A 12,428-nucleotide genomic window follows, 5' to 3' on the forward strand; every position below is an offset into this window, starting at 1 on the left:
TGCTATCATTTCTGTCCTTGGCCTTCTGAATAGTTTCAGTGAATCTCAAGCTAAGCTTGATGAACAGTACCTCCTGTTTTGATTGGGAGATAGCAAGAACTGCAGATGCTGGAGTCAGAGATAGCACAGTGTGAAGTTGGAGGAACACAGCAGGCCAGGCAGCATCAGAGGAGGAGGAAAGTTGTCAACTTTCCTGCTCCTCTGATACTGCCTGGCCTGCTGTGTTCCTCTTGTTCTGACTGGTCGCTTTACAGCCTTCTGGACGCAATGTTGAATTCCCAACTATTTCAAACTGTAAATTTTGTCCTTTCATTTTGTTTCCTTCTCTTTGCATGTTTGTTTTTTGTGATGTCTTCATTTTCACACAGCAGACATCTGCTCTAAGTATATCTTTTGTTTCTTTACTTGTCCCGCTACAATTTTCTTTGGCTTGAAAAGACTTACTATTTTTTGTCTTCTACCCTTTATAGATTTTTATGTCCTTGTTCCACATCCCCCTTTCTCAACACCTAAAACATCTGCAACTTTTCATAGTTCTGAATAATTTGTCTCAACCATCTTCAGTTGCTTCATCAATGACCTTCCTTCCATCATATGGGCAGAAGTGAGGATGTTAGCTAATGTCATAAGTGGGAAATTTTTAAAACAGACAGTGGTTTGTGTGTGGAATGAACTGCCTGAGAAAGTGGTGGATGCAGGTACGCTCATAATATTTAAAAGATATCTGAATAAATGCATGAATAGGAAAGATTTGGAGGGATATGGGCCAAATGTAGGCAAGTGAGACTAGTTTAGGTTCGGAACATGATTGATGTGGACTGATTGGACTGAATGGTCTGTTTCCATTCTGCATGTCTGATTGCACAGTGTTCAATATCATTCATGACTCATCAGATGCTGAATCAGTCCATGTCCAAATGCATCAAGACTTAGATAATATCCAGGTTTAGGCTAATAAGTGACAAATAACATTTGCGCCACACAGATGCTAGGCAATGAACATCTCCAGCAAGAGAATCTAACCATCACCCCATGACATTTGCAGCATTACCATTGCTGAATTCTCTGCTGCCAACATCCTAGGGGTTGCCGTTGACTAGAAACTTAACTAGTCATATGATTATAATAAATGTAAGTAAATAATAAAAACAAATAAATAAAGTCATGTAAATAAATAACATCTTCCCACCCCGGCCTCATCCCATGTCCAACCCTCTCTCTCATCCCTGCCCCCTTGACCTGACACAACCTGTCCATCTTCTCTCTCATCTATCCGCCCCTCCCACCTCACTGACCAATCCCCACCACTGCCTACCTGCACTCACCCATCACCATCCCACCTACCTTTCCCAGCCCAACCCCTCCCCTCTCTCTTTTTATTTCTGAGCTCCCTTCCCCCTTCCCGATTTCTGAAGAAGGGTCCTGACCCAAAACGTCAACTTGCCTGCTCCTGTGATGCTGCCTGGCCTGCTGTGTTCCTCCAGCTCCACACTGTGTTATCTCTGACACTGTAGTTCTTGCTATCTCTGATATAAATACTGTGATAATAAGGGAGTGCCAGATGCTAGGAATAATGCAACAAGTGCACCTCTTGACTCCCCAGAGCCTGTCCACCACCTACAGGGCACAAGACAGGAGGATCATGGAATGCTCCACTTTTGCCTGGATCAGTGCAGCTCAAACAACACTAAAGCAGCCTGACATCATCCAGGACAAAGCAGCCCACTTGACTGCACCACATCCACAAACAGTCACTACCTCCAAGCTGCTCACCATCTTCATTTGGAAATATAATACTTTTCCTTCAGTGTCGCTGGTTCAAAATCCTGGAACTTACTCCCTAAAGGCATTGTGGGTCTACCTACACCATATAAATAGCAGCTCACTAGCACCTTGTTAAAGGCAACTAGGGATGAGCAGTAAATGCTGGCCTAGCTAGTGATGCCGTCATGTCATAAATGCATATAAAAAATATGCACACCTGTTTTTGAATGTTTGAATTTCTCCTTGGCTCTGAACAACCTATTAAAATATGATTCTGTATTATTGTGCTCTCTGTTTCTTGCAGCAATTTATGGACTCTGATGTTACTGTCTCAACATGCTTCCTTGTTTCCCATGTCCCTGGAGAGTTTGTTCAAAGCCACCTGTCCCGGAGTTTAATAGTTGTAATTGTGGATTTTTTTTTTGCCTCTCTCCTGAGCTATGTTTCAAGTCATGAATTCATCTGTCTTGCCCTCCTGTTTCTGTACTCACTTTTACCCGATAATAATGGAGTAATCTGGACATTACTACTTTTGAGGCCTTGCTTGCTAGGTTTCTACCTGGCTCCCAAAATTTCTGACTGCAGGACTACATCCCTCTTCCAACTTAGATTATTGTTGTCAACATGGACTACGATCTCTGGCTGATCACCCTGCTCTGGAAGAATGTCTTCTAGCCAATCTGTAACATTCTTGACCCTGTCACCAGGAAGTTGGGGTGCCATCCTGGAGTCACATGTATGGCTGCTAAAATGCCTGTCTGCTCCCCCAGAAATTAATCCACTGCTCTTTTCTCTTCCTGTTTTTTTCAAGTCTTTCATGGGACTTGGGCCAGAATTTAAGGCCTGTGCTGAAGTGCCTTGCAGAAGAAGCAGTGAGCTGTTATCTTGAATTGTTGGAGTCCTCTGAGTGTATGAGTACCCACAGTGTTATTTGACCTAGTGACAGTGAATGAGCATTGATATAGCATCAAATTAGGATTGAGAGAGATTTGGAAGGGAATGTGAGATTGTGTTCAAAGAACCAGATGACCAGGATCAGAGAGTGGCGAAAATAGCCTCTTTATTGTACATTTACAGCAGCATGATGTAAGACGAAAGAGAATCCCAAAATCATAGCTCAAAAGCAGCCATTTTTATACAGAATTCAAGCATACATTAACGTTCTAACACTTGAGTGTTAAGCAGTAGATATTGTACAAAAACCGTTTCGCAGGAAATCGGAGATGGTTTAAACATGTGCTAAATGTCAGCGGTTATTTTAATGAGATTAGAGTGTCTTTCTGGTTTGTCCTTGTATAATTCAAAAGGTGTTAGTCTTGTTATTTTCAAGGTTAGAATTTTAAAGTTAGAAAAAGACATCCTGTGTCTTTTTTTTAAATAAAAGTCTGAGTTCCCATCAGTTTTGATTGTCTGTGGTTTTTATTTACAATCGCGTGTTTAATTAGTTTCATGGTTGCATCCATCTGTGGGTTCTATTTACTATCATTCATTCGGTTTCGTGGTCACACCTGTGTAGTAGTGTTGTCAGTTTCATTCATTCATTTAAAGTCGCGCGGGTCTGGACTTAGTGCTGTTAGTTTTATTAGTGGGTTAAAGGTTGCTTACATACACTGCATAGCATTTAAGTTTTATTAGTGGGGTAAAGTTTTATACACATGTTGAATAAAAACTTGGGACAAGTACCTGGTTACATAATATACTGGAAAAGTCTGCAGAGAAGTAACATTTTACTTTAAAGTAAGAGGGCTAGTCCAATTATCACCTTTGAATGATACTTGGAGCTACTCTAGCTGGAGAGGGATATAGATAAAAGGCTTGGTAATAGCACCTATTCACAGTTAGATTTTAATATCACATAACACTTTTTTTAATGTGGGGGTGCAGAAAGGTTTCATCCTGTAGTGTCTGTGCAGTTTTGTTAGCTGCCACACCTGACTGCGATAGGGTTAGGGTTAGGGTTTGAATGGAATGTTGGTCTTGTTAAATGGAGTAGTTTACATAACGTGTTATGGATGACTGCACTTTCAAGTGGGGTGTAACCGCAAATTGAAGTGGTTGTAACCTGATACTGTAGCGAGCCCCTAAATTAGTTTGAATGGGGGGTGGTTGGTACATGGAAATCTGCAGTTAGTATTATAACCACGAATTAATGGGTTAATAGATTAATAGACGTGATTTATGGAGTTATATTAAAAATTGTTAATAGACATGAATTCTGATCTATCAGGAACTTGCAGGTGGTGGTGTTCCCACGCATCTGCTGCCTTTATTCCTCAAGGTAGGAGACATTGCAGGTTTAGAATGTGTTGTTGAAGGAGCCTTGGTGTCTTGCCCCCTTTACAGCTGGCCTTCATGTGGTGCAACGGGCTTGACATTTGCTGAGCTCTTTTGAGGAATATTGCCTTCACCAGGTATCCAGACTGGAAAACTGATTCTCAAGTAGGACCTCATTGGACTCTTGCATTACCTGTCTGATTCTCTTGTGCTGTCTGGTGGTCACCTATTTCCTGCCTGCCTGCCTGCATGCTCTGAATCTGCGATGTAACTACCTTTCTGAACTTTGGTGTAGTTGCACCACTCCAGTTGCTGTTCAAGTTCCGATACATGGAGACCAAGTTTCTGCAGCTGATGACACCTCCTGCATGAGTTTGTACATGTCATATGGTATACCTACATTTTGCCACTTGCCAAAGAATGGGCATTTCTTATGGTTAAGGTGCCTTGCTACAATTTAAGATTACTTTTGACCTATTTACTGTAAGCAAAAGATTAGAGATTAATGAATTGAACAGTTCTGCTGTGATGTAGTTCTTTGATTTTTATTTTCAAACTCTATTCTCTATTGCAGCTTTGTCTCATGGCAGCTAACAAAGATAGAAAGAAAAAAGAAAGATCTTCCTCCTCTCCTTGCCAAATCCCCATACTTAACAAACTCTGTAATTCCACTCTATTCCACTGCACTTAACCCTTCTTATTTGTACTACCGAGATTCGGATTATTAGTGTCTGGCAATGGCAAAGCTCTTTTAGGCCAACTAAATAATGAGCTAAACTCACCTTCATTCCAGCAGGCAGCTTGATTAGACTCATCCAAACCTGGAAGAAATATAAAATGTGCAAGGAGTAAATTTAAGTAAAATGAAGATTTTAGAGGGATTATGGGCCAAATGCTGGCAAATGGAACTAGGTCAGATTGGGATGTCTGATCAGCATGGATGACTTGGACCAAAGGTCTGTTTCTGTGCTGTATGACACTGACTCTATGACAAATTGCAAGCAAGCATAATGAGACTTTTTTTAAAAAAAAGTTTATCCCTTAAAAATTAAAACTGTCAAAGTAGTAAACAGTTTAAAAAATATTTAAAAGTTTAAAAACTCCCTTACTCACGAAACCTGCAAGAATTATACTTTGTCTATTCTGAATATACTGAAATAGCTCTTTAAATATCTGCCACTGTATCTCAACTGATTTATTCCAAACAGTTTCTATTCTTTGCCATCATATGACCATGCCTTTGTAGTTGCTATCCGATTATACATATTTATTTCTATGCAGTCAGTTCATCTGTTTTATTACAGATCCTGTGCACAGTCAAATATGTCTTTTTACTATTGCTGAAATCCCTAGGCTTGTACACTCTGTCCCTTTCTTTATGGCTCTGATCCCTATTTCCCTTATTTTTGTCTTCTCTATCTGATTCACAGAATCTTCCAAAACTTGATCCTCACACCTGTTACTTAGTTTAGAGCTCTCTGTACCACCTTAATTATGACAGCAGACTACTGTTTGCAGCATGGTCCAGTTGAAGTCTGTGAAGGTCAAAGCTACTGTTTCCACTTTTCACAGTGTTGGTGACAGTGCCTAATGATCAAAACTTATTTCTCCCACAATCTTTGTCACAAATTTGTCTCTAATTTTATTTATCCTATGCCAATTTGCTCATTGCTCTGATGTTGCTGCAAAAATAATTATCTTTCAAGCTGCTCATAATCCCTGTACAGAACCTGTTCCTAGTTGTACCTATGTCATTGGTACCTCCATTAAGCACCACTACTATAGCTTCCCCCTTCCTGTACAAGTTACTCTCTAGCCTTAAGTAAGTGTCTTGAACCCTTACACTGGGCAGGCAACATAGCTGTCCAATTCAAGCGCTATCCACCAAGCAGACCCTGCTCTCATCCATACAAAAGAACCTTGAACCTCTTGGACAACTTCAAAGGCTGAGGCTCCACCAGTCCCTCTTCTTTGATTCTCTTACCTTTCTCACAGTTGCACCCTGCTGTTCCTGACAGTTGACTAAGAGAAAAGACCCTATTCAAAGTGGTATGTCCACTGTCTGGAATTAGATGTACATGTAACCTTTGCTGCTCTGGGGTTGGTGTTGTGTCTGCAGCTCAGGCTTCAGCTCACTTACTCCGATCTGAAGTTCTTTAAGCTTCAGACATTTGTGGCAGATCTGTTCTGCCACTTATGCTTTTAAATGGGCTCTTTGCTGCTCTCTCCTGTATTTGGTAGGGTGTTTTTTGCTGCTGTTAGGTTTTGAGTTCTCTCCATCACTCTCATGCTATGTAGAGACTTTCTTGTGCTGTTTCATAACTCTCTTTGTACTTTGCACTAATTAATGGACTCTTTCCACCACACGTGATGTTCTAATGTACTCTATCCACTGCTCTTGTGTTATTTAATGGATGCTTTAATAAGTGACTTGTTGGAGACCTTAGAATTTTGCAACAAGAAAAGGCATGCTCCTGCACTAATTCCAATTAAATTTCATATGAAAATACATCTTTGTTTTGGCTGAAGAATTAGTTATCTCAATTTTTAAATGCCCTAATAAAGTAAGTATTAAATTTGTATACTATTTTGGAAGAACATTTGTCAATATGTTGAAGAAATAGCATTGTAAATCATTTAAATAAAATTATTCGCCATGGTATCTCAGTGGCCAATGCATTGCTCAGATATTTTCTCTCATCACTGTTATCTGTTACCTGGTCAACTAACCTGGCGAATGCTAAGCTTCCGTTAGATAGCATAAGTCATTTTAAAAATATTATTTTTGTTTGTTAAGTTTATTTAAGTAAGTTAATATTATGTCTGTCAAATCCAGAAATCTTTAATCAACCACACCAGGTGGGCAAATAAGTTGAACCTCCCCAGAGCATGTAATTTTAAGTGAAAATCTGATTTACACCAGTGTTGTATTACAAAGATAAGATTGATGTAACTAAATTGTACATTCACCCTTGTAGTTTTGTCTTTGAGCTTTTTGAGTTGAATATCAGAACTCTGTATGTTCATTGAACTTCATATTAATGATGTACCTTCACCAGAAATGACGTTGTAGAAATTGTCAAAGAACAGGAGAGCTTTAATGTATTTTCATAATGATGGATAGGATCCTTACTATTGTCATATTCGTGTTTTAGTGAATTACATTTAGCCACCACGTGGCCTCATCTCACAGAAGGCATTATTGTTGATAATGATGTATATTCGTAAGTACTGATTTTCCTAAATTTTTCTTATGCCTATCAAAATTGTTTTTAAAGCAAGTTTATAATTATGATTGAATCAAAGTTCAAATGCTGATGTTTCATTTTCTGCAAAACAGCAAATTTATTATTGAAAGAATTCAAAATACAACCACACTTACAATCTATGTTTTGTTACCCTAAGATGACATATTTGTACAGAATAAAACTTGAGAGTTCAGTCTCTATTTAATCCATTTTACAAGCTTATAGAAAGGATTTCATTAAATTTTGCTGAAATTTGAGAGGAATACAGAGGTAAAATTCAACATAGAAAATTGATAAAGTTCTGACAATTAATTCACAGTTCAGAAGTAATGAGTATTGTACAAAGGAATAGAAAAATAAATAAAGTTGTTCTTAAAGAAAGCAAGCAGAGAAAGGAAAGATGAAAGTCTGTAGGAGTACTTCTGAAACTCAACTGGTTTTAACTTCTTCAGTTGCGCACTAGAAAACTAAAGTGAGATTGTGAGCGATTAATAACATTCATCTGTGCGTCAGGGAATTTGACAATATTACTACTGTTTTGAACTTGCTAATGAAACTGTAAATACTTTTCACAATTCATTCACCTTTTTTGTCAGGGACCTTGATGCTGTACAAGCACCCCAGTGGTCTGTTAGAGTAAGGAAGGCTGATAACCCCCAATGCTTATTGGGTATGAATCTTTTCATTATGACATGGAACACTGCAAATGAAAATAAATGTAATATTTTATGCTATAACATTCCACTAGAAATTCTAAATGGTTTAATATATTTATGTGTATGTATATAGGAGATTTTCTTACCGAATTCTTCAAACTTTGTCGTCGAAAGGAATCAACTGATGAACTTCTCGGAAGGTCAGCTTTTGAAGATGAAACCAAAGGTTAAAACAACAGATTGGCTTGTACAATAAATAGAATTGCTTTGTACTAAATTAGATACTCACAGTAATGCTTCTTTTGAGCAGAAAGCACAGATATCAGCCAAGCATTGCAGAAGCTCACAGAGCCAACAACTGTTCACATGCCTAGACTATCCACTATGTCAAATATGGTTCACAGCGCTCGCAAGCGGATGCATAGACATAGACGTGTGGAAGAGTCACCAATTAGCAATGAAGTTCTAAACTCCATTTTAATAGTAAGTCATTATTTTGATCTACTGATAATTTGAAGATGTATCTATACTAAAATTTATCACTTTTGCGATAATTTGTGCAATGAAAATAATACAACCAATGGAAACTTTGGGGCTAAAATAAATTTCAGTTCTCAAGCCAAATAAATTACAGAAATTTGTAGGTAAGTAGATTGTAGCAGTAAAAGTGTTATAACTTCGATTTTTAACTTTGTTATTTAAAAAGTTGTATTGTTTAGATACAGCTGCTGTCTCCTGTTGATGAACATCATTGCTTCATGCCAGTTGCAACTTCTTTACTGAGGTTATCATCACACATCAAGCCCATTGAAAGTCTTTGTATTCCTTGTGTAACTTTGCTGTCTCTGGTATAGAGAGAGAGCATAAATTACACAAGACTGTCCTAAAAGTTTCATATGCAGTATCATAAAAAAATTGATTTTTAAAGTCCATTAACTCTGAAAATCTTAAATATTATTACAGATTTCTTAAGAATTGGTCTTGAGGAACAAAATAAAAGAAACCTTGTATGTAATCTTGATAATTGTTGAGTAGTAGGGAAGTTAGCAAGTAATTGTTTCTAAATGCCTTTAGTTTTTTTTTAATTGTTGCTCCACATTATTTAGGCTCAGGTATTAACTCTCTGTTGTGGGAAATCCTAAATGTTTGATATTGTTCACCTGGGTCTCAAGATCTAGATAAGCTTTGAGTAATGCACTTTAAGTAATGTAACCCAAATCTTATTTTACTTGATTGCTATTAATTACTGAATGTATCTTAAATTGTCTTGCTTTTAATGAGAAAATAGAATACCTCCCTCAGATTCAGTTTTCAAATTTAAACTTGTTAAGTGCACTTTTTAAATAAAAGGCATATAAATAATTCATGGTCATAGCTGGATATTTAGCGTGCACTGTTGGCCCAGAGTTTGGCATAGTTTCACCCTAATTAGTTGATATAATCTGCGTTCACCATCAGTATTCTGTGAAACGTACAACAACGTCTAGTGTTTAAATGTGAACAGTTAATTGCACAAATCCAGAAGTAGCTAAAAACATTGAATTAATGAGAGATTCCCTCTTCATGTTGTAATGTTACTATTAAAAGCCCATAAAAAAGTTGTGCCAAGAAAATGAGGTTTAACTAGAGTTTTAATACAAGTCATGAGATGTTGTAATGCTGACTAATTATTTTGTTCCCAGTGAACTAATTTAATATTTGAATACACTCATTTCTGTTATCCGCTGATTTATTACCTGTACATCAGCATATTCGTGAGGTTGGTCCCAGACCCTATTTGTTTTCTCATTGACTCACCTGATCCTCCATGATACAGAGGATAGTCGCTTAGGAGCGCTATCCACATGTTTTGTTATCTGTGGGAAGTCTGTGCCCCAATTCCCCCCACATAACAAGGATTTGGTGTAATGCAATTTTTTTCCACTTGAGATTCCACACTGTTTAATTATTTTGAAGTTTGTTACTTTACCTTGTATTGTGTATACTTCATTCACTAAATCACTTCATAAATTCTATAAAACCGAAAGACGATCAGTACATTTTAGTCCTGATTTGGTTTCTAAGAATTCTTCTTTGTGATTATTGTTTACTCTGCTTGATGGCATTACTTTTGCTGGACAGCTGGAGAGTCTCTTAACTTGGTATCAGATTCAAAATAACTGTGGGATGAAGGAAATTGCTAATTCTTCGTAGGCGGCTGTCTTCGAGGTCAACAGTTTTCTTTCTGATTGTAAAATCCAAATCATCATCTGTGTCCTCAAGCAACCAACAGTAAGAAGATCATAACTCTAAAGACTCAGCTAATGTCCCTCAAGTCACTTCCAAATATTGCACAATGAGTTTTCTTTGCTTCTTTGTCTTTATGAGCATTTCTATTAATCTAAGCTGCTTCTTGGTAACTTCAAACTGATTTTTTTTGAGTTCCACAATAATTAGTTACAAGACTGTCCACTTCAAATAAAATTTTATTTTTAATACTCAGATGAGGTTGGTGGCCATTACTTAATTTTGAATATGTCACTTCACATTAAACTTCACAAAGAAATTGTCAGTCAACTGCAAACTGAACAATGGTGTAGCATTGTTTAATTTTGCATTAACTTTCTCTCTCTAGTTGAATCTTGCAACACAGAACTGCATAAAGTTGGTAGAGGGATCTGATTGTAGTTGGCTTTTGAATAGCCTATGCATTCTGATGGGATTTAAAGGAGTGAGCACCATGCCAAAGGATGAAGTACCCAATTTTTGTCACAAGCGGTTTCAAAATAAGTTATAAAAATTTCAATCTGTTGATGAAATAAGATGGCAATTTAATTTCATATTGCTGAGTTATTTTCTATTTCTTCAGTAAAGCATTTATTGAAATATTGTGAACTGTGATGGAAAATACATTTATCATGTAAATGTGGGTACAAGAGTTAATTCACCAATTCAATTAACTTCCAAGCACACATGCCTTGACAAAGACAAAGTAAATGTAATCTAACTTGTTATTTTGTATGTTTTAGTTTCTGTTCCCAGATGCTGCTGGTGATGTGTCTAATGCTAAACGTAGTACCTCAAGAGGAAGTAATATCGCTACATTTGAGGAAGAGAGTTATGTAGGTTCCGGAATCATTTCAATTCAATCCTAGAAAGTCTTTTGAAATAATTTGTTGTTGGACGTTGGAATTTTTTTTTAGTATGTTGCAGAAAAATATCATTTGATAAATGATTGATATAAATTTTAGGCATATTTGTTCCTTCCCACCTAACTCAGCACTTATGATCCTATTATAAGCATATCAGATGAAGGTAGTAGTATGATCACGGTTGAAGATGCTGAATTTGCCGCAGAACTTGATAAAGCATGCACAAATTGTTGTTCACTATTATTTCTTATTAAATTCTTGTTCTAAACTATAACATAGTATTGACTTTAGTGTTGATTATGTATGCAATTCCTTTTTGAAGCACAAGCAAAAGTCCTAAGTGTCCGCTGTGAATCTTTAGTAGCACTCCTGCCTATAAGTCAAAAAATCATGGACTCAAGAGACTTGAGTACACGATCTCAGGTACACTTCAAAGTCTTGTGGAGGGCGTGCTGAAGTTTTGGAGAAATTCTCATTTGAACGCTAACTTCTTGGGTAGATGCAAAAGATCTCACTACTATTTGAACAAGAGCAGGGAATTTTTCCTTGAGCTAGTAAATATTTATCACCTGACCAAGGCATAAAACTGATGCTAATTTATTTCCGTGCTATTTGCAGGACCATACTGCCTGCAAATTGACTGCTGTTCTTTCCTATTGTACAGCAATGACTACACTTCAAGGGTACTTAATGGATAGGAAAGTGGCTGCACTGTTGAGTTATGCAAGACCCTATTTAGTTTCAAGTTCTTATTTATTTTCTATTATTAAGTCCTTAAATTTTGCACCATGAAAGAAATACAGTTCAGACGATTAGATTCATATGGACATATAAAAAAAAGTAGGCCACTCTGTCCTTTGATGCTGTTCCACCATTCAGTAAGATCACGGCTGATCTGATTTTAACCTCCGCTCGACATTCCTGCATATCCCTGATAATTTTTCATCCCCTTGGTAATCAAGAATCTATCTACCTTTTATCTTCAAAAATATTTAAAAATTCTGTATCCACTGCCTTTTGAAGAAGGAATTCCAAAGAGAGAGAGCCCTCTGTGGGGGAGGAAAAATGTTTCTTCTTCTCTGTTTTAAATGTGCGACCCCTTATTTTTAAACCTTAGTTCTAGATTCTGCCACAAGACAAAATATCCTTTCAACATTCACCAGTTCAAATCCATAAGGATCTTGCATGTTTCAAATTTAGTCTCCTGTAACTCTTCTATACTCCAGAGGATGCAGGCCAAGGTTTTCCTCACAAGGCAATCTGCTCGTTCCCAATAATAATTTAGTAAACTTTCTGTTAAATGCTTCCAACACATTAATATCCTGCTGTAAATATGGTGTCCAGTACTGTAAATA

At 37.2% G+C, this 12,428-nt stretch overlaps 1 protein-coding gene across 4 annotated transcripts in view; it reads left to right on the top strand.

Moving 5' to 3' along the window:
* Positions 1 to 12,428, top strand: part of rab3gap1 (RAB3 GTPase activating protein subunit 1) — an 80,807-nt gene that overhangs the window by 37,086 nt on the left and 31,293 nt on the right. For all 4 annotated transcript variants that reach the window (XM_048598936.1, XM_048598937.1, XM_020530350.2 and 1 more), the window contains 5 exons: positions 7,194 to 7,262; positions 7,883 to 7,956; positions 8,076 to 8,168; positions 8,253 to 8,425; positions 10,951 to 11,043. In XM_048598936.1, the coding sequence (XP_048454893.1) occupies positions 7,194 to 7,262; positions 7,883 to 7,956; positions 8,076 to 8,168; positions 8,253 to 8,425; positions 10,951 to 11,043 (502 nt within the window). The remainder of the gene's footprint in view (positions 1 to 7,193; positions 7,263 to 7,882; positions 7,957 to 8,075; positions 8,169 to 8,252; positions 8,426 to 10,950; positions 11,044 to 12,428) is intronic.

This window comes from Rhincodon typus, chromosome 7 (assembly GCF_021869965.1).
Source record: "Rhincodon typus isolate 14 chromosome 7, sRhiTyp1.1, whole genome shotgun sequence".
Classification (NCBI taxonomy): Eukaryota; Metazoa; Chordata; class Chondrichthyes; order Orectolobiformes; family Rhincodontidae; genus Rhincodon; species Rhincodon typus.